The sequence below is a fragment of the Taurulus bubalis genome, assembly GCF_910589615.1.
Source record: "Taurulus bubalis genome assembly, chromosome: 6".
Classification (NCBI taxonomy): Eukaryota; Metazoa; Chordata; class Actinopteri; order Perciformes; family Cottidae; genus Taurulus; species Taurulus bubalis.
Genome location: NC_136594.1, coordinates 12982695 through 13003227, shown reverse-complemented (window position 1 = coordinate 13003227; position 20533 = coordinate 12982695). Strand labels below are relative to the sequence as shown.

General features: G+C 41.8%; 1 protein-coding gene across 2 annotated transcripts in view; it reads left to right on the top strand.

Moving 5' to 3' along the window:
- Positions 1–391: 391 nt before the first annotated feature.
- ndst3 (N-deacetylase/N-sulfotransferase (heparan glucosaminyl) 3) overlaps positions 392–20533 on the top strand; it is a gene marked incomplete at its 5' end in the record, with an annotated part of 36454 nt that continues 16312 nt past the window's right edge. For both annotated transcript variants that reach the window (XM_079219782.1, XM_079219781.1), the window contains 4 exons: positions 392–1384; positions 11807–11894; positions 13106–13260; positions 14589–14774. In XM_079219782.1, the coding sequence (XP_079075908.1) occupies positions 392–1384; positions 11807–11894; positions 13106–13260; positions 14589–14774 (1422 nt within the window). The remainder of the gene's footprint in view (positions 1385–11806; positions 11895–13105; positions 13261–14588; positions 14775–20533) is intronic.

Below are 20533 nucleotides of genomic sequence, written 5' to 3'. Positions count from 1 at the left end.
ACACCCCGCGAGCACGTTCACAGAGAACTAATGCATACTATTCAACCTTGCCCAACAAATTCACTCTTTCTTCTTTTCTCCTTGTCCCCATTTTCTGAAGGCATTAATCATCAGTCCCTCCGTCTCTGCATGTGATTCCTCCGTGAGGATTGGAAGGAGTGTACCTCAACTGCATTTCCTCAATGAAGACCTTTGTTCGCCAACATCCGGCACAGCTCTTTTCTCCATCTGCCATGGTGACATGACACACCCCTGAGTGGCTTTGCTCCTTTCTTGTGCACACAGACAATCTCTAGGGCTCCTCAAACTCCCAAACTCGTGCTCGCTCTCTAGGCTCCAGCAAACTAAAAAAGACATCTCCCCCTTCAACGCACAACACCTCCACTTTGCGATGACGGTGGCCGTGCGATTCCGTCGCCACTTGCGTCGGCTCCTGCTCCTGCTGGCCTCCTGCTGTCTCCTCTCTCTCCTCCTCTCTGCTTACTTTCTGTTTACAAACTCCTCCCCTTCCATGCAGCTTGGACAATCCCCCGAACCCGCCTGCTCCCAGCCGCTCTCCCCATACCACGAACTTCCATACCCGTACCCACCGAACCCTCCTCACACTCATATTCACACTGACCCAGTAGTGCTGGTGCTTGTGGAATCCCAGTACTCCCAGCTGGGTCAGGACATTGTGGCTATATTGGAGTCAGCACACTTCCAGTTCCGCATGGAGATTGCCTCAGGGAAGGGCGACCTTCCTCCGCTGACAGAGAAAGGTCGTGGCCGATATTCACTCATCATTTATGAAAATCTATTAAAGTATGCACATGCAGACACATGGAACAGGCAGCTGTTGCATCAATACTGTACTGAGTACAGAGTGGGCATCATAGGTTTCTACCGCTCCACCGAGAACTCCCCACCTCTCCTCAAATTCAGAGGCCTCCCGGTGGTCCTTCGGACCAACCAGGCACTTTGGGACTGCTGTGTTGTGTCTAGTTCACCGCTCCTCCACCTGACCAAGCCCGGCACAGATCAAGGGGCTTTACCTGGGGACGACTGGACCTCCTTCTCCTCCAATCACTCCAGCTACCAGGCTGTGCTGCATGCACGGGCCAAAGAGGGAGCAGGAGCAGGTAGTGGCGATAATCCAGGACCTGGCTTTAGTTTGGGCCTCCAAGCCACTGTGGTGCAGGACATGGGACTCTATGACGGAGTGAGGAGAGTGCTATTTGGCCAGGGACTAGGCTACTGGCTCCACAGACTCATCTTGGTGGATGCCATCTCCTACCTCACAAACAGGAAGCTTACTTTGGGTCTGGACCGGCACCTACTGGTGGATATAGATGACATTTTCGTGGGAAAAGAAGGGACACGTATGAACGCCAAGGATGTGAAGGTATTGAGGGTGATGGGAGTGTGATAATGTGCATTGGAGCCAGATAGAGTGCGATATAGAAAATGTATTATTGCGGGGTCATTGATGTTGGATTAGATTTTTCCTTCCGCCATCAACTTCTAAAAACAGGAATTGATGGCAGTGCAGTGGTGAAAATAAGGAATGGTTGCTTATTGCTGTGTAAGTCTGCGGACACCTCAGCAAAACATTTTACCTGGCGCGTATTTTTGAGGGTTTTTAGCTCGGGCACGGCTGCGCCAAGAGGGTATTTGGGAAAGCTTGTGTGTGTGTGTGTGTGTGTGTGTGTGTGTGTGTGTGTGTGTGTGTGTGTGTGTGTGTGTTGGGGTACAGCGAGAGGCTATTTATCTCAAATGGAGGTTTAGCCAGAAGTAAAGAGGCCATTTAAGGGAACAAAGACGTGGAGTGAAAGAGAGAAAGCGAGGTAGTGAATGAGCCTGTGAAAAGATGAATGGCACTTATTCCTCTTTTCCCACGTTCCTTCTCTTAAGGAAACTAAAGGAGAGTCAGCCATGCAGCCCGCCTCTCAAGACAGCTATTGTTTCAACACACACGCTTGCATGAGCAAACACACACATATGCATACATAGACATATATACTCAGACGTGCGCCTCTTCAAATTATTTAATTTACATGCGTTCACATTCATTTATACCGTAATTTCAGTCGGAATTAAAAAATATAGTAGATTTCCAAATTAGGGCAATCAAACTTCAGGTTTGCTGGAATGTGGATAAAACACTTTTGCAAAATACATTTTATGTCCTCTGTCCTAAAATTGTGTTCCGTGGGTTTTCATGTGTGGGAGTCTGTGTGCATGTGGGACTTTCAGACGGGTGAGATTTATGCTGCTCTGCGCTGATGTGCATGAGCTAATCCTGTCCGCCCAATATACATGATAGGGAACTGTGTGTGTGTGTGTGTGTGTGTGTGTGTGTGTGTGTGTGTGTGTGTGTGTGTGTGTGCGTGCGTGCGTGCGTGCGTGCGTGTGTGTGTGTGTGCACAACTGTTTTCTGAATCACTACTTTAGATTAGAATGTCACTCCCCGTCAATGGTTGACACCTGTCCCGTCAGGCGTTGAAAGAAAAAAGAAGATGAGAGGAATGGGGAGGCTGAGAAAACAGGGGGGCAGAAGTGGGGAGGAATTCCACCTTTGAATATAAAAAAGATGCTTGAATCCAAAAAGGATAAAATAATGCATATTCACACACACACACACACACACACACACACACACACACACACACACACACACACACACACACACACACACAGTGCACACACACACACATTCACAAAATGAGCACACAAGTGCTCTCTAGTTGGAGTTTTCATTTTAAGTCTGCCTGACTCTTCAGCTTTGTAGCATAAATATACATGAGGATGAACCAGTGCTTTAACAGAAGGACATGGCGATGGGGATGGAGGAAGAAGGGGGGGGGGGGGGGGGGGGGGGGAGAGAGAGAGAGAGAGAGAGAGAGAGACATAGAAAAAGAGACAGTGATGTCATTTGAAACACTCACACTCCTTCCACATTTATTCTTTCTCTTCTCGATGCAATCACAGCTAGAAAGACTGGAGGGAAAAGGAGTTGGAGGGACGAAGGGAGGGAGAGGAAGGTGGGGTATGGCACCTTGGGAAGAGCTGGCAGCTAATTTCAGAGAAACAAAATGCTGAGGGGAAATGGGGAAGCAGAGGAGGCGAGCAGGGATATGGTGATTTGTAGCAGCCCCCAGGTAGAGGTGTCAGATCACTGTTTGAACAAGGCTTATTTACAATGACAAGTGTGTAAATCTTGTAGATACATAATTATGTGCATCAACTAATTTATCTCACTGTTGTCTAAATGTCTTTTATCTTTGTCGTGAGGCAGGGATTGTTTGATTAGTACATCCTGTTTTCAGATTGGCCCTTAAATGGAACTCTTTCCCTTTAGTGTCATTGAAAAGCTGTTAAAGGATGACTCATATTAGATGAGCAAGTGTCAAATACACATCTAGCTTTGGGTGAAGGTGACAGCTGAAAAGAGGTTTCTTCATTTTATTAGAAATGATTAATGCATGTGGAATCCAGGGAATTATTTAATCATGAAAGCAAGACGTTTGCACCAAGTTAAGTTGAGGTTGTGTAAAATCGGTCTTCGGTTAAATGTGGGTCAGTCACTGACTGAAGGCCACGATGAGATTACCAAACAGGTGTATTCCAAAAATGTACATCCAAGCAAAATCAGTTTTCTGTGATTTCATCCTTACTTTATCAAGATTTCTAAAAACATTCTAAATATTCTAAAACTACAAAACTATTTTTTTTTTGTAAAGCAAACATCAGTTACAAGACACCACAGCACAAACATATCATTAGTAAAGACTCACAAATTATGTGAAGATGTAAATCATCTCTCATTCCTGGTGCCTCAAAAAACAGCGTATGTCTAACACTGCATCAAAGTATATAACAGGATGTGTTATTGACCAATTAGTAGTACAAGACGTTGGCAGTGCCAATGTTAGAAATCCCCTCTTACCTCTGTAAAGCCAACATTCAATCTCCTGTCTCTCCTGGAGTGAGACAGAGAGACGGAGAGAGAAAGGCCAATTAAAATGCCTCCCTCCTTCTCTCTGCACTCTTCATTAGTCTCACTCCACGAGTTCATCTGGTGACAAACAATACCTACACCCCCTCTTGTCTGCACGCACACGCGCACACTCACACTCTCACACACACACACAGCTGTATTCCCTCTATTAAAATGATTCACAGTGAGGCACCTCACGGATGACATTTCTCAAAATGAGGGATGATGCCAGTCAAAAACTCCCATCAATGATTTGCGCGTGCCGGGGCTTGTGTTTTTTTTAATTCATGTCTGCAGATTTTTCCCTCTCCTCTGGTCGTTAGGGAGGTGTCCGGTTCTCATCTTCAGATCCCTCTTTATCACCTCCTCCTTTTTCCCCGTCCTCCTCCTCCTTTTCCACTCACCTTCCTCACCCCCTCTGTTGCCCGAGCCATTGATCACCATCTCCGGCCTATTTGTATTCCACCCTAAACCACCCTCTCAACTCGTTCTCACTCTTTCCCTCCACACTCCTTCTGTAGTGGTGTCATCTCAGTTGAGGGGACACCCACATGTGAACACGCAAACTGTACATGAAGCCAAGACACACATTTTCTTGGGCTGCATTTCATTGAACTAAATATATTTCGCATTTTCCATGTATCTAAAGGAAGGTAGTCGCTCAGTGATATGCACATTTACCTTTTTTCTCAGAACATTTTCTGTGGAGCTCTGCTGTGTGCAAATTATTCTCACATTTTGAGTGGATTGTTATGTTTGGATTGTTATGTTGAAGGAAATCCCCCGTATTTTGCACATGTTATGTTGCTGCAGTCTCTTGTACTCCCGAAAAAGAATCATTGCCTAAATAAAATTAAAACTTGTGTTTCCAAAAGCACAGTGCTGCAGTATCATGACTTTGTTTGATTTTGCAAGTCAAATAATTACTATTTCCATGTGGCCTAATGACCCATGAAGTGCCATTTTGCCTTTAGGACTGAATAAGAAACCAGTTTTAACATCTTATCCAGCTAGGAGGTTAATATTTTGCATAGTATTGCATTGCACTGAGGAATGTAAGACTCAGGAGAACGGGTAATGAGTTTGGGAAGTTTGAAATGAAGAGTGTCAAGGCTAAAGTGTTTTGTCATGTTGTCATGATCACTTTGGTCTTGCAATTTTTGGCATAACAGTGTAATTTATCGTGCAGTCCTACTTAGAGTTAATCTTTAGACTAATTAAGTATGATGCCACTTGAGTCAGTGGAACTGAGCTCATTCCATATTCAACCATTACTTTGCCAAGTAATGAATAAAAGACAAACATTGGAGAAGAGATGTAAACAACTGGAAGCAGACAAGAAAATGGAAGAAAAGGACTTTTGTTCCATGAGGCATATATATATGTATTTTTTTTTTTTTGTCATGCAACCTCATTCATTTAATACTTGACAAAGGATTGGCATCCTTGGTAGGGGATCTTAGGTGGTAGGTCTTAATGGCTTTTAAAGTGACAACGTTGCAGGTGGGAAAGGGAGAAAATAAGATGACATATAAGATGGCAGAAAGGAACAGAATATTGCTTCCAGCATGATGCTTCCTGACATCTGCTTTCATTCCCCCCACCCCCCGATCTTTACTAGTAGAATGAATCTGATCACAGTCAGACAGGGAAGGGCACGTTTTACAATTACACTATTAAAAGAAAAGGTCTGTTTCATGGTTATCATTTTGAAACATACAGCACAGAAAAGGACATGGCAGTGTCATTGTGATGAATACTCTAAAGCAAGCATCTTAATAACTTTTTTTGTTTCATGAAATTTCTTTTGTCAGTGCTCTTAATTATACTCAAATTAACTCTGAGAATGTGGCAATAGGCCACGCATTTTCTTCCACAAAATGAGGCAGGTTTTGCGGTCACAGCAATCACTGAAACTCAAAATCCTTAAAGGGTCTGCCAAGTAGAATTTAGTGTAAGCAAAGCGATGCCAAAGCAATCACAAGTACCTTGGGTCTGTAAATGCACGGGAGTAGATGATTTTGTTAAATTCTCCAATATGAAAAGCTACACTGACTTAAATCTGACAAGCAAGACTGAAAGTGAGACAGAGAGGGGAAGAGTAAGCAAAAGGAGTACTGGCATTAACTGGTAAAGTACTCTCCCTGCTCATCAAATAGAGATGCCTGACCCAGTTAAATTTGCTGGTCTAGTGTTCACATTACATGCACAGATACGCACACCTACACAAACACTGCACTCATGTATCTGAATAAAGAACTTTGACCTTCTTCTGCACAAAAATGAAACCCTTTAATTTTCTTGTTCCTCTCATCACGCCTTCAAATCTGTTTGCGCATAAAATCCCACTCACAAAGATTTATAATTGCTTTTGTTTTTTTAGATCTCCCAGCCGAGCTTACGGTTGTGAAAAGAAAAGAGAAGAAATGGTGCAAAGGCGAGAATGACAGAATGGGGATATGGTGGGGAGGTGGTTGGTGTAAAGGATTTGTGAAAGGCAGTGAATGCCAGCTGTCCAGATGCCTGTCTCCCATCTGTTTGAACCCCAACATCTAGCTGGCACCTCTTCTAGTGCTTACCACACACACATGCGAGAACACATAAACACACTCACACACACTGTCGCTCTCACGCACACAGAAACAAACTGGCATTACTTCTGACACTAGCAGTGTGAGGCAGCTGTGGGATTGGGAACAGAAATGAGGGCTATCGCTAACCGCTAATCCATTTGTGTGTTTACCTTCATCACTCGGATTGTCAAGATCTCTCTCATGCTACTGGTCCCACCTCCTGCTAATCTAAATCCCCCCCTTCTTTCTTATAAAGTATCTCTTATGACTCATTTTAAAACCATGTCCAGCTTTGAGCTCAGCATCCAGTGGATAGATTGGCTCCATATTGCTCAAATCCCTTCATTCTCCCAGATCTCCTGCCGTTACCCTCATAAAAACAACAGGAGGGGACTTCATTGTCACTCTGAGCTATAGGTAGGGTTTTGTCATACGCTCAGTGAGAGTAATTATATCCAAGAAGTGCAATCCAATTTATTGTTGGGCATAGTTTGCACCAGCAGTTCTGCCTCCTCATGATGATCAACAGTCGTGCTCTTTATTCTTGAAAATACAGTGTCTGATAAAACAACACCCAGGTCTTTAGTTTGAGGGCACTGCCACAATTTTCCCAGTTTTTCTTTTTGTTTTGTTGACTCCGGTGTTAACAAACCATTGCATTACCATTGTTGAGGTTATGGTATCCTGAAATGGTTGTGCTATGAATATTTTGCCAATAATGTGCAACTCTATCTCTGTTGTCTGGAGAACCTCTGGATAGGATACACACACACTGATTTGCCAAAATGAAATGCTACTCAAATTCCAAAGGCCCTTAACCCTTTTAGTATGGAGCCCAGGGTAGGAAATTTACATATTTTTTAGGGGGCAATTTTTGCCCCCACCGACTGAAATCCAGGGGTATTTCAATAAATTCGGGGCACTTTTGAAATAACATTTAACCGTTCAAAATAATAAATATACCTATTTAGGCTTAAAGTATATGAGCAATTGTCATCAAATGGCAATAATAAGACTATTAGGCAGTAGTCTACAGATTCAAAGTGTTTTCTTAGATTTTTGGAATAAAAGAACAAACAGAAAACATAAATATTCCATGTTATTCTTATTTCTTTGTCATAATTTATTGTTATTACATTTTGTTAAACAACTATTAACAATTAGAACTTTTTTCTTTCTTTTTTGATAATTCAAAATTATATTTATTGATTTGTTTTCCTTACCTTAATCACGTTGTACCTACGATTCTATACTATCATGATACAATGAATTATTGAGTATTGTGATTTATTCCCTTTTATCCACCGCAAATTATCCCCAAAGGAAAACGTTGTCAACATATTGTATCTAAGAAGATCAAGTTTTCAGTCTGTTCATCTCACTTCAATAATTTTTATTGCAGCAAAATGTGATTGTCAAGCAGACAAACTGACCAACATGTCATAAATGTTGTCATTTGAGCTGGATGCGCCGAAGAAGGGGCGGGGCTTATCTCCGTACAGGTTTCATTTCCGCCATTCACCATGGAAACAGCCGCTCTTTCTGCTTCATACTTGTTGTGGAAATCCCCAAAAAATCCCCAAAAAATATTATCTGTAGCCACACAGCTCGGTGAATTTCACGCGGGGAAGTGCGTCTGAATGACGGCCGCTTCCAGCGCTGCTAGAGGACCCGCACCCAGTTTGATGCTTTATTGTACGTCTTTGAGCAGCGGCGTGTCGCGCATGTTGTCCTGTGTGTTGCGCAATAGCTGTGCGAGCAGCCGCGCTACGAGTGACAGGAAGTCCAGACGGTTGATTTAAAAGGCGCATTTCTAATTTCTTAATTTCTAAGTGCATTACATTTCTAAATTCATTAAATTATCATAATTATGAGAGGAAATTATGGGGGCATTTTTTGCCCCTCTCCTAGTGATATCAGAGGCAAAATTATATTTCTTAGGGGCAGTTTTGCCCTTTGCCCTCGTGTATTTCCGACGCTGATGGAGCCTGTCGCCGGCGACAGAAAGACATGCAAACAGGACGCAAAACCAAGATCGCCGTAACTCCTCGAGTATTTACGCAATCGACGTAATTCCAACGGTAATAGTATAGAAAAACGTGTGGGGGAGGGTGGAAGAGAGCTGAGCAGACAGCAGCTGCAGAGGATTAGGGGAGAGACGTTGATTGGCATTTCACTGCTTTTCACTGAACTTTGAGTGGCGTTTTCTTTGGAAATAATATTATTAGTATAGTTTATGAGAGTTCTGCCACTTGCTGGCCCACCTAAACCCCCCACTAAAGGCCACTTTGTTCCCCACAACCACAAAGAAGGACAGTGGGGAAAAGACAGATAGAAGGCCATTTTGGGGAGGAAATACTGTACTATCTGCCTGTAAAAAGCCTGCCTGGATGTGTGAGGAGGGCAATAATGGGTTCTGTCTTCAGCTGGACAGGAACTGCTTCAGGGAGATAAACAAATCTCTAAAATGCCTGGACATAGACACATATAAAAGCCTATATCATGGACACTGAATGCTTTGGGCAAACAAAACAGCTTGAGAAGATGTAAAATAGTTTACATTTAATTTCTGTAATCTCAAAAGCTTTACTCATGTTCATTTTCAATTGTTTAGAAGAGAAATATGATGAAAATTCAAATATGTTTATTTACTTTTTACAGAGTGTTTTAAGCCTTTATAACATATACCAATGACAAATACTTGCCAGATTTTGAAAGTTACATTTCTCCTGAAAAAAGGAGCAAATCATTTTGCCAAAAGGACATTTTTTGACATTTATTGATAAATAAGACAAAAAGGACCAGGCGACTGTCATCATTACAGATCAAAAAGGGTTAAGCAGCCAGTATACTCGCTGCTGAAGGTGCTTGTGAGATGGTTGAAAAGCTTTGGGGACCAACCACATCTGTTTGACAACTCAGACCCACTTCACACAGTGATTGGCCAGATGTGTGAAAATTCTCTCTTTGCTCAAATTTGAGTTTTTCTTTACAAAAGAGTTTCATCCACTTTTCACACAGACACTGGAGTGCAACACTATGAATGTATGGAGGAGGAAATGTGTTCCATTGTGACCATATTGAAACAATATCACCTCAAACTGAAATAGAATCAATAAACTAAAAATTGCATATATTAAATGTAGCCCACTACATTACACATCTTTTGAATGATTTGAAAACCACTTGTGATGGCTGATCCATCACCGTGAGCAATGTGTTGCTTGGGAAAGTTTCATAATCAGTGTTGCGGTTGCTAACAAAGAGTTTCTGTTGAGTTGTTGAGTTGTTTTTGTTTTTGAAACTCTCCTTGTTTGTGTCTTTGAGGTTTAAGAATTGGCTGCCGAACAACATCCTTGATGCCAGAACTGGCTAAGTTCACATTACCCCCTTTTTAAAGTTTGCTTTCTGGTTTGCTGGATTTGCGAGACGAGCTATATAAATGTTTCTTTGCTCACAATGGCTTTACTGCACAATTAAAACATAACTTTCCAAGAAAGAAATAAAGGTAACAAAATGTTCACTGTGACAGCACAAGGGTAAAAAGCATGCCAAAGTATCTCTGAGTCTTACTGACGCATCACTAAAACTGGTCTCTTCTGTCTTCTGCTATGGATGTAAGGAAGCAGAATACAAATGAGGTGTTTAAACTAATATGCTGCACACTTGGACACACACCTACTCCGACTCTCACAGATACCAGCACACGTTAATAATGCATTTCGACCAAGTGCATCGGGGAGTGTATATTGAGTTACAATGCAAAGCATTCAGCGACAAACCTAATTTAATTCTTATGTATTTGTATATATGTGTGTGTGTGTGTGTGTGTGTGTGTGTGTGTGTGTGTGTGTGTGTGTGTGTGTGTGTGTGTGTGTGTGTGTGTGCGCGCGCATGTGAGGGTAAGATGTAGAGGATGTCTCAACAGAGGAGACAGGGGATCAGATTAGTGAACTGTGCACATCTGTCAGCACGGGGCCTTCTTCAACACCATTAGAATTAGAGCTATTGAAGACACTGTGTGTGTGTGTGTGTGTTTGTATATTTGTTAGTTTGGGATGTGCACGCACACACACACACACACACACCCACACACACACACACACACATACACACACACACACACACACAAAGTGGAGGAGATTGGCTGAAAAGAGACACAGAGAGACTGCCTGGAACCAATTCCTTGCTCTGACATCAGCTGCTCAGGTCTCTTAAATCAAGCAGTGTTCCTGGGGATCGATTAAAAGCAGCATGACAAAGATGGGTAACAGAGATGTGGCGCGTAGCCCAAAAGAAAGACCCAGCAGACTGAAATATACAGGGAATTATTAGAGTTTCATAAATAAACAAACTATTTGTGGAAGGGAGCAAACGGCGAGAAGTGCAACGATAGCAAGAAGACGGGGTGGGAGAGTGTAAGAGAAAGCGCGAGGGGAGGAGAGAGCGTTAAAGAAAGGGAGTGAGAGCGATCTTTCCTCCATGCCGCTCCAGCCTTCCTTTCAAATTAGAACAGCCCCGTCTCCTGAGAATGTGACATTTTCACGGAGCAAGCGAGAGAGAGATGGAGGTTCAGAGAAGGGTGGGTGGAGGGGGGTGGAAGACAAATGGGGAAGGGGGGCAGAGAGGCGACTGCAGGTTCTCAGAAGCGGAGAGATGGAAGAATAGAGGGAGAATCAGAATCAGAAAAAGCGGCAGCAGCAGAGGAGTGAGAGAAAAAGAGAGAGAGAGAGGGAGGAAGAGAGAGAGGAGAGGGGGGTGGGGTGCAGGGTTTCACTTGGTAGTGTTGGGGATGGATGGAAAGAATGGTGTGTGGGGAGAAGTGTGTGCGGGGGTTATAAGTCCACCCTCCAGAGGCTACTAATGCACTGACCTTCATTAACTCGCATTAGTGTCGGTGTGTGTGACTGTGTGCGTGAATGTGCAACTCTCTTTAGTTAACACTCATTACAGAGTCTTTGTTTAAAGGCCAGTAAACTAATGAAGTCATTAAATAAGTGGAGACATTCCTGATTCAAGTATTAAAAGCAGAGACTTTGGTAAATGTAAGGACCGGCACGAACACGGGAACACTAAGTACACATAGACAACATTACACATAGAAAACATTACACAAAAAAAGCACACTGTATGTTAGTGACTATACCATAGGCTAGAATGGATTAACCTGATATACTGTAGTCTGTTGGGTTGAATGTGACTCTGTCACTAATATCCATTTAATGTATCTATATATTTCTCTCTCTGTCTCCAGGCTCTCCTTGATACTCAGAAACAGTTGCGTTCTCAGATCTCCAACTTTACCTTCAACCTGGGCTTCTCGGGGAAGTTCTACCACACAGGTGGGTTCTGTTGATTTGCTTTCTATCCCAACATACAAACCAGTGCCAGGCATACTGACTATAACAAATATGACTGTAAAATGTCTCTACAAAAGCAGTTTTTGTAGCGGCGGATGTATGAATGATTCTTATATTACTTGTTATGTGGATGCTCTAAATGTCACTTGTCAAAATTAGTGGTTAAATTGTTTGCCTTTGTAAGAGCGATCCATCCATGTCTCTCAAACTAAGTATAGCACATGCAGTAGTTTTATGTAAAAAGCTGATTTTGTTTTTACTTTCACTTTCACTTTATTTAACTTTTTTTACTTTTGACCTTGTAAACATCTTTGTTTCAGAGGTCATGGCTTAACATGTTGGGTTTAATGATGAAGTATAAAGTTTAAACTATTTTTTTTTAAATTGATGGCACTCAGCACAATCCATGAACTGAACACACGATGCCCATTCAAATTAATTAGCATGATAAAACATGATCTTTATCATTTATATTTAGGTACTCAGTGTTAGTTTGGGTCAATAAGAGCAGCTTAGTTTTATTTTTGAAGTGAAAATCAATGCCACATTTATCTAAAACATGACAAGTTATATATGCCGTACAAAACGACAAAATGTTTCACAGAACTAACGTTTTATATATATTTACAGTAACAAAAATATATTTATGTAAACTACATAAAGACTGTTACACTTACAGTCATTAATAGCCATACAATTCACTCAAGAAAAGGATGAACTTGCAGTACAGACGGAGTAATCAATCCCACACGGTTGCCCGAGCTTGTAGTGTTATGTTATTCTATTCACCATTAAAACATGTGTTTGATCTCATATCATATCATATGTGTAATGTGCTGACACACTGCTGTGCATTCTAAGCTCTGCTGTGTTTCCAAGGACAGATTTTATAGATTTTATAGTTAAGTGTCTAAATCTGCAGCAAGGGAACAAAGGAGTAGGATACGCTGGAAATGAAAAATAGAACATAATTATAATTAGAAAAAAATATGATGCAGAATAGAGCATATTGCTATAACGTATATTATTGCTATGGCTTGTTTTTTTTTATCACCATGGTATCAGACCGCCATTTTATTTAGCAACACAACCTTTAAACAACCCAGCGACAATTTTTTATGCGCTCTGGCCTGCATGAAACGTGTATTTATACATGTTATTCCTTGTCCTTTTGTCCTTGTACACACATGCAGGCACGGTGGAAGAGGATGAAGGAGATGATTTACTATTGAAGTATGTGGATGAGTTCTGGTGGTTCCCCCACATGTGGAGCCACATGCAGCCTCACCTCTTCCACAACGAGTCTTCACTGCTGGAGCAGATGGTCCTCAACAAGGAGTTTGCTCTGGTGAGATGGATGCACATGCACACACACACACACACACACACACACACACACACACACACACACACACACACACACACACACACACACACACACACACATTTCTTGCAGCTGTTTATTTGAATGTTGCATTCTTCTCCTTGTGTGTCATTTTAATCATGCTCATGTCCCATGATTGTATTTTTTTCAAGGACGTCTGTTGCTGTTAGTAATTGTTATGTTTTTCCACTGCAGATTGCAGACATTATGTTTGCAGGTCGAAGTGCTGGAACTCTGCTCACACAATGAATACAGTCTTTGTTACTTACACTAGATTGTTTACAGGAAATCAGCATAATCGCTGCCTTGTTTACGACGTCCATTTGTTAAAAATGTTCCATCCCGGGTGACATTCCTATACCACAGGACGTAGACTCTGTAAACCAGATTCCATGTCCTGTGTATTACATGTTCTTATGTTTAAGTTTAAAATGTGTTTTAGTTTCTACAAGCCAATACTGTAGCACATGAGCAATATGGACAGTGAGTGTTTTGCATAGTACAATATAAATATGTATTTGTTATGTTGATCAAAATCATAATCAGGGTAGAATTACATTTCTTGCAGAACATATTTGCTCATTAACATATTTTTAAGAGGCAGGATTGAGAAAATATTTGTTATAATAATAATTTTCCAATTGGGAAGTGATGCACTTAATTAGATGGGCACACCTGAGCCCGGTTTCATCTGATGTGACATCCATAAAGGTCGAGCGCTTTTGTTGGCCAGTTCTGCCTTGTTTTCCAGTGCTACGTCAGTATGTGTGAGTGAGTTGAAATGATTTGTATGACCCGTTTGGTACTGGAGTGCCGTGTCACACATACAGTGTATTGTTGAAGGTGAATCTGATCATAAAGTGTGATCCCTCACCTCTATTGTACACAAACACACACACACACACACACACACACACACACACACACACACACATACATACTCCACTCCCTCATCCCCTGACCGCTGATGCTTAGCTTTGACAGTGTGTGTAGGTGTGTGTCAGAGCGAAGGACAACACCATCAGTCTGCGAGATACACCAAGCAACCATCCACCCTCACTCTCCCACACACACACACACGCTCACACAAACTACTTTCAACCTGAAGGCCGGCGTCGTAACAAACACAACACAAACCATGTGCTTCTTCTACAAGGTCAGACTGCTGGGCTCGGTGTGTTTATGTCCCACCATGTCCTTTGTCAGAGTTGTAAATGTGCTATAACTTCTGTTTATGTATATAACCCTCACAAAGCTGTCTATCTCTGCTTATGCATGTTATCCATTTCCAGGAGCACAGCATCCCAGTGGATATGGGCTATGCCGTGGCCCCCCACCACTCAGGCGTCTACCCGGTTCACCTGCAGCTGTACAAGGCTTGGAGACGTGTGTGGAATATCCAGGTGACCAGCACTGAAGAGTACCCCCACCTCAAACCAGCACGCTACCGCAAGGGCTTCATCCACAACAACATCATGGTGAGGAGACAAAACTGTTAAATATGTGTCTGTAAAAAGCCTCCAAATGTACTCATACATATCCATAACTGCACTTTGATTCGTTGACGCGCTTCTGCATAAACATAAAAATTGATTTACACTTTCACAACTGGGCATTTATCATTGAAGATCTATTTTTTTTTCCTTCAGCTGAATGACAAAGGGTCCATCTAAAAATAAATTCTCCAACAAACATCTATTTGGTTATTAAATATGTTTCTTGTTTTGATTTTTCCCCACTTGTTTTTTCTTCTGTATGGCTAGTGATAGTAAAAGTTTAGCTTGCGTTTCCACAGCTGGTGGTCATGGGTATCCTTGGATACAAGACAGTGCTGGTGCTGTGTGTAGACACATGTCATACAATATGTTGTGTTGGCCTGGCAGACAAAGCATAGGTGTGTGCGCAGTTCTACATGTAATTACGCCCCGGGCGAGACCCCCCTCTGAGCGCCCCCCCCCCCGGCCGGTTAAAAAAAAAAAAAAAAAGTCGGAAAAATATTTTATTTTGAAAAAAGACCGGATACATCCGTCTGTGCGTAGCCTCAAACGTCACTTTTGGGGAAACGTATGGAACCTCTTGGGAACCCCCCAAAAGTGAAACTTAAAAGTCCGTTACAACTCGGTGTTCTGGATTTAAATCAAGGCAGAGTTACTGAGATCGCCAAAAAAGCTCTGAAACCCTGCCTCCATTCCAACATCCTGTCTTTGTGAAGCAGGTTTTAATGAAGTTACAGAGTGCACATACAGGTTTAAGTTACGGAGTAGAGTCAGTAGACTGGACATAAACACGTCGGTCTTTTTCTCCCGTCACCCCGAGACGGACCGGCTCGTAGCAGAGAAACAAGCTCAGGGCTCCACTAATGCAGCGTCATGGTGAGATGTATCTTCATGCACTTTATAATTGTCTTTATGCCGGTCGTATTACGTCATATGTATTACGTCATATTTTTCGTCTACACCGTGAAGGCAGGTCCGTGAAAATATTGTCTGACACAAAAGCGGTCCGTCGCTCAAAAAAGGTTGGGTACCACTGCATTAGAGTACGGCCCCACAGCCCACAGCGGAACCCCCTCCTCCCAGCAGGCAGCCGCAGGGGGCGCCAACCCCCGACACGGCAGATACTGGAAAACCGCTTCACGGCCCAGATGATTTTTTTATTTTTTTTTTAAGTGGTCGTACCGCCCCCCACGTGTCATGAAAAAGTGCTGCCCCCGTGCCCAAAACCGCCCCTGTGTGTGCGTTATCTGACAAAAAGAGATGAGTCAGATAAACAAGATGAATATCACAACAAAGTGCACTTTTGAAGAATCTGTGCGTCTCTTAACCCAACGCATTTGATCATACAGAGGTCATCAATCAAGCCTTACACTCAAAGGGTGGTGTGTAGTATCCTTGTTTGCCGGAAAACTACTTTCTTAAATCATCTGAATGGAATTAAAACCATGGGTCTCTAAATCAAAGCTTAAATGCAAAACCATTGTCTGGTTGGATTCTTCTATCTTACTTTAAAAAACTGTTTTTTATCTACTGTCTCTTTGTTCAAGTAAGTGTTTGCTGAATAGTAAATTGTCTGCTGATTGTTTCTTGCGGTCTTAAACGAAAAATCAATGATGCTTTGCGTGGTGTGTAACCCTAGTGTGTGCACGCGTATGTGTCTGTGTTGGTGAGTGTGGTATGTATTCTTTGACCTCGTCTTGTCATGGCTCAGTGTTGATTCAATTTGAATGGCGTCACAAGACGGCTACAGAAGTTGGCTTTTCTGTGTGTGTTTACCTCTGTGTGCATGTGTATGTGTGTGTATGTGCAGGGTGTATATCTAGATATGAGGATCTAGTAATGAGAGCATTTCATGCTCCAAGAAATAATTCATCAGTCACTGTTTAAGACAGCAATAGAATAAAACTCCCGTCACCCATTCCACTTAAGGAAGTTGTCCTAGTCCCTCTCTCTGTCTCCTCCCCCTCATCCTCCTCCTCCTCTTCCTCCTCCTCTGCATTCACTTGTCAGTCAGACTCTTTGTCAGTGTGCATAACTGCTACCTTATTGACAAAAGAACCAATCACATTTGACACCAAAATTACCAGTCCATGTTGTTCTGCTGTATTTGGGTCTTGAGCAGACAATTTGAACCGACAGCTGTGTCAATTTCCTAATCAGTCCTCGAAGTCTGCTTTTATTTCTTGACATCTTGTCACAGTGACAAAAGACAGTTGCTTAATCTTACGTCCTTTCAATACAATAGCAAGCTGACACTTTGACAGGCTATAATGTGTTATTATACATTATCAATAGTACGGTATTGAGAAGCATCAGTGAATCACTGAATTAGATAATAAGCCATTGAACAAAACTACATACTCAACATGATACATTGCACAGAAAACAGGAGGAGCAAACTGACGGAAACAAATTAAATCTCCTTTCAGTTTTATACAAAACAAGTTTTTTTTAGGAAAAGCAGAGGAAGTAGGCTGACATAAAGCAATAATTTGTCTCAAGCTTACCATCGACTGATGGATGCAGCTGTTCTCTGAACATTGTTTTTGACACTTTTTCTTTCAAATAATACATTAAGTAATTGTTTTTATTGGCTGGAATAAACTTCATGTGGGAGATTTTTTCAAAGCACAAAAATCACATTGGTAGGAGAGTAAGTACACATGCAAATCAGTTCAAATGTTGAAAGCCAATGATCACGTATAGAAGGAGAATGTACCAGCTGAGCCCTGCTCTGGTGCAAACTACAGATGTTTGGCAGAGAGACCACATGTAACTCTGTTCAGTACAGTCAGACGTCAATTCATTCTCTGAGTAAAAACCTTTGATGAAATGACCCCTAGAAAGCACAGCTGGACCTCGGGTCTATGAATTTGAATTAGCCGCCACTAGTGGTCTCAGAGGTGTCCAGTATATGAGGCATTGAATTCACTCACACCTCCAACAATGTCCCTCAAAACGCAGAAATTGTGTATGTTCTAATTTTTTATTCTCCATATGTTTGGTTTGGTGACTTTTCCACATTACAAAAGCAATCTTCATCCTCATCAGGAGCAAATGATGCTAAAGCGATATGATCGAAAGCTCCTCAACCTTTAAGCCAACATGACTAAAAATTGCTCTGAAAATACTTTGATGAATTAGTAGTAATTGTTAAATATGTTTATAATCGGGAGCAACGTAAGCAGTGTAGGTAATAGTGAAGTGGTCCATCTCTTACTTCAAGACATTATATGCTGCATTGAATAAATAGCAAAGGGAGGCTTGGAAAAATCTCCAATTAATTTGACAGTTAGCTCATGGACGCGGACATTTTTTTGTGCTGGTGTGTGCGTGTGTGTGTGTGTGTATATATATATATGTGTGCACATACATGCAGAATTTAAACGTAAAATAATGTCCCCATATATTGGCTAGGTAACTTTTAGATTCTGATAATTCATCTAGACACCTAACCTAACCTCATAAAGTTACTTTGGCAAATCACTCCCAACCTAACCCTCTGTCCCTTGCTCCATCTTTGTTTGCTCTGAGGAGGACAGGAAGTTGTTTTAAGGCTGTCAAATTGGTGTTTGTGTGTCTCTGTCAGCAGATTGAGAGCCACCCAGTGGACCCACAGTATCAGAACAAATCAGACTGAAATATGGGATTGTGCTGTGTATGTGTCTGAGTGTATGTGTCTGAGTGTATGTGTCTGAGTGTGTGTGTGTGTGTGTGTGTGTGTGTGTGTGTGTGTACTTGTACAAACATGCATACTTGTGTGTGTGCGTATTTCTTTTTAAAATATACTATATCAATTTGAGCTATAGCTCTGTGGATAATTGGTTTGGTGAAATAGTGCTGAGTGTCTGTGGCTCTGGTGGCTTCTCACTCTCTCTCTCTCTCTGTCTCCCTCTCCCTCTCTCTCTCTCTCTCTCTGTCTCTTTCGTGTGTGTGTAAGTGTGAACGACTGCAGTGTTTTATAGATAAACCAATATCTGCGCTGCCAGCCTTTACTCTCTATTTCCCACAGAGAAGTGCTCCACAAGGAGTTCACAATAAAGACCTTCTTCTTCTCTTCTCTTTTTTAAAGTAAATTAATGACCTAATGAAAAGGAGATTAATTCATCCGCTTGATCCCGCACTCTGTTAGTCTTTTATGTTTTGTTGGGAACATTATTTCTGCTTCTTTTGCAGCATAGATTCATTTAATATATATTTAAATCAGCCAAATTACTTTTTTACTCACTAATTAAGTGGATACTTTGTCTCCTCTTTGACAAATATTAGTATTGCAGTTGAGGTAAACTGTAAAGACTTGAAAATATATAGCCCAAAACATGTCCTCTCAACCTGGCATTGTTGTGAAACAATTGTTGTCACATTTAAAACCTTGTCCAACCACAACATTGTTAGATTTAGAAGTGACATCGGACACTGTTTTCATCAAGCAAGGCACGAGTGTGTAACTCACACAGAGTGTGGCAGTGATCAAGGATGCACCTGCTCGAGGAGGGATTAAAGGTAATCCATTATCATCTCTCTCCACAACAACGAGTCCCCAAAATACCAAACAGGTGTGGATGAGGAAGAGTGCTTTGGAAAGACTTAACTTCACCCGTGCATTTTATACTCTCTACTACTGTAGGGAAATACGCTCAGCTGTACAAGTCATTGGGACTCATGGCTCCAGCACAGCAGTAAATGGTGTGTCTTTGGACAACCCTAATTTGATTCTCATCAACTGTTTTCACACCAGACATGTTGACTCGTCATTACAGGAAAGACACAGGTAGTAGCTAATAACATTTAATGACGTTCTATTCTATTTAAGTGTCCCAGTAAGCCGTGAGCCAGCCTGCACAATACTCAAATACCTAAATGGAGCAGAGCCAATGTTTATGTTATTAATTACACCCATGCTTTTTATTTTATCACAAGTTAAAATGCCAGCTTTGAAAAAAGTGTCTCCTCCATTGCAAGCGCTGTGATGGGACTTGAACTATCTTTAGAAGTAGCACCAGTGCTTCTTCACTGTGACAGGTAACATCACCATATGCCGGATGACACAACACATCACAATATCCCTGACATGCTTTGCTGTCTGCTTCTCCTATTTCTCGTGTAGACAACCTTGGCTCTATAGCTATACATTTCATCCTTACATAGCTGTCATGTTTTATGCTGCTAGCTGAATTATTGTAGTTATTTTAAGTCATCTTGGTAGCTGGTTTGTTTGTACTTTGGCCTTGAAATAGGTGAGTAAGCACTTTCAAAGACCCTAAACAGTGCTGGCTGTTTTAGTTTCCTGTTTAATCTCACATCATTGTATCACGGTAGTTTCATATGCCAGTTAAAGGGGAGCATTAAAGTGTGTTTACAGATCTTGGGGACTGCATATGTGAACAAATTAGTCGAAAGCCTTTTGTGGCTCCAGGGGGACCTAAGTTAAACCTGATAAATACAAGCTTGAAAATGTGTGTGTGTGGAGTTGAAGCTCAAGGCTACAACAGCCGCTACTAGCATAACACACCAAAATCTCTGCCTGTATAAAGGCCTGCTGTGGACAACATGCTCAACTCGGTCCACAGAGCCCCGATGCCCTGCCCCAACTGCTGCTGTTCGCTTGCTTATTCAAAGTGTGTTCATATTGATTGTGTCACATGTCCAGTTTACTCTAAATTCTACACTACACATCCTCGGGATCCAAGCAAGAAACCTGCCAATAGTAAAGTAGAGAGGATGAACGGCTCTTGCAATAT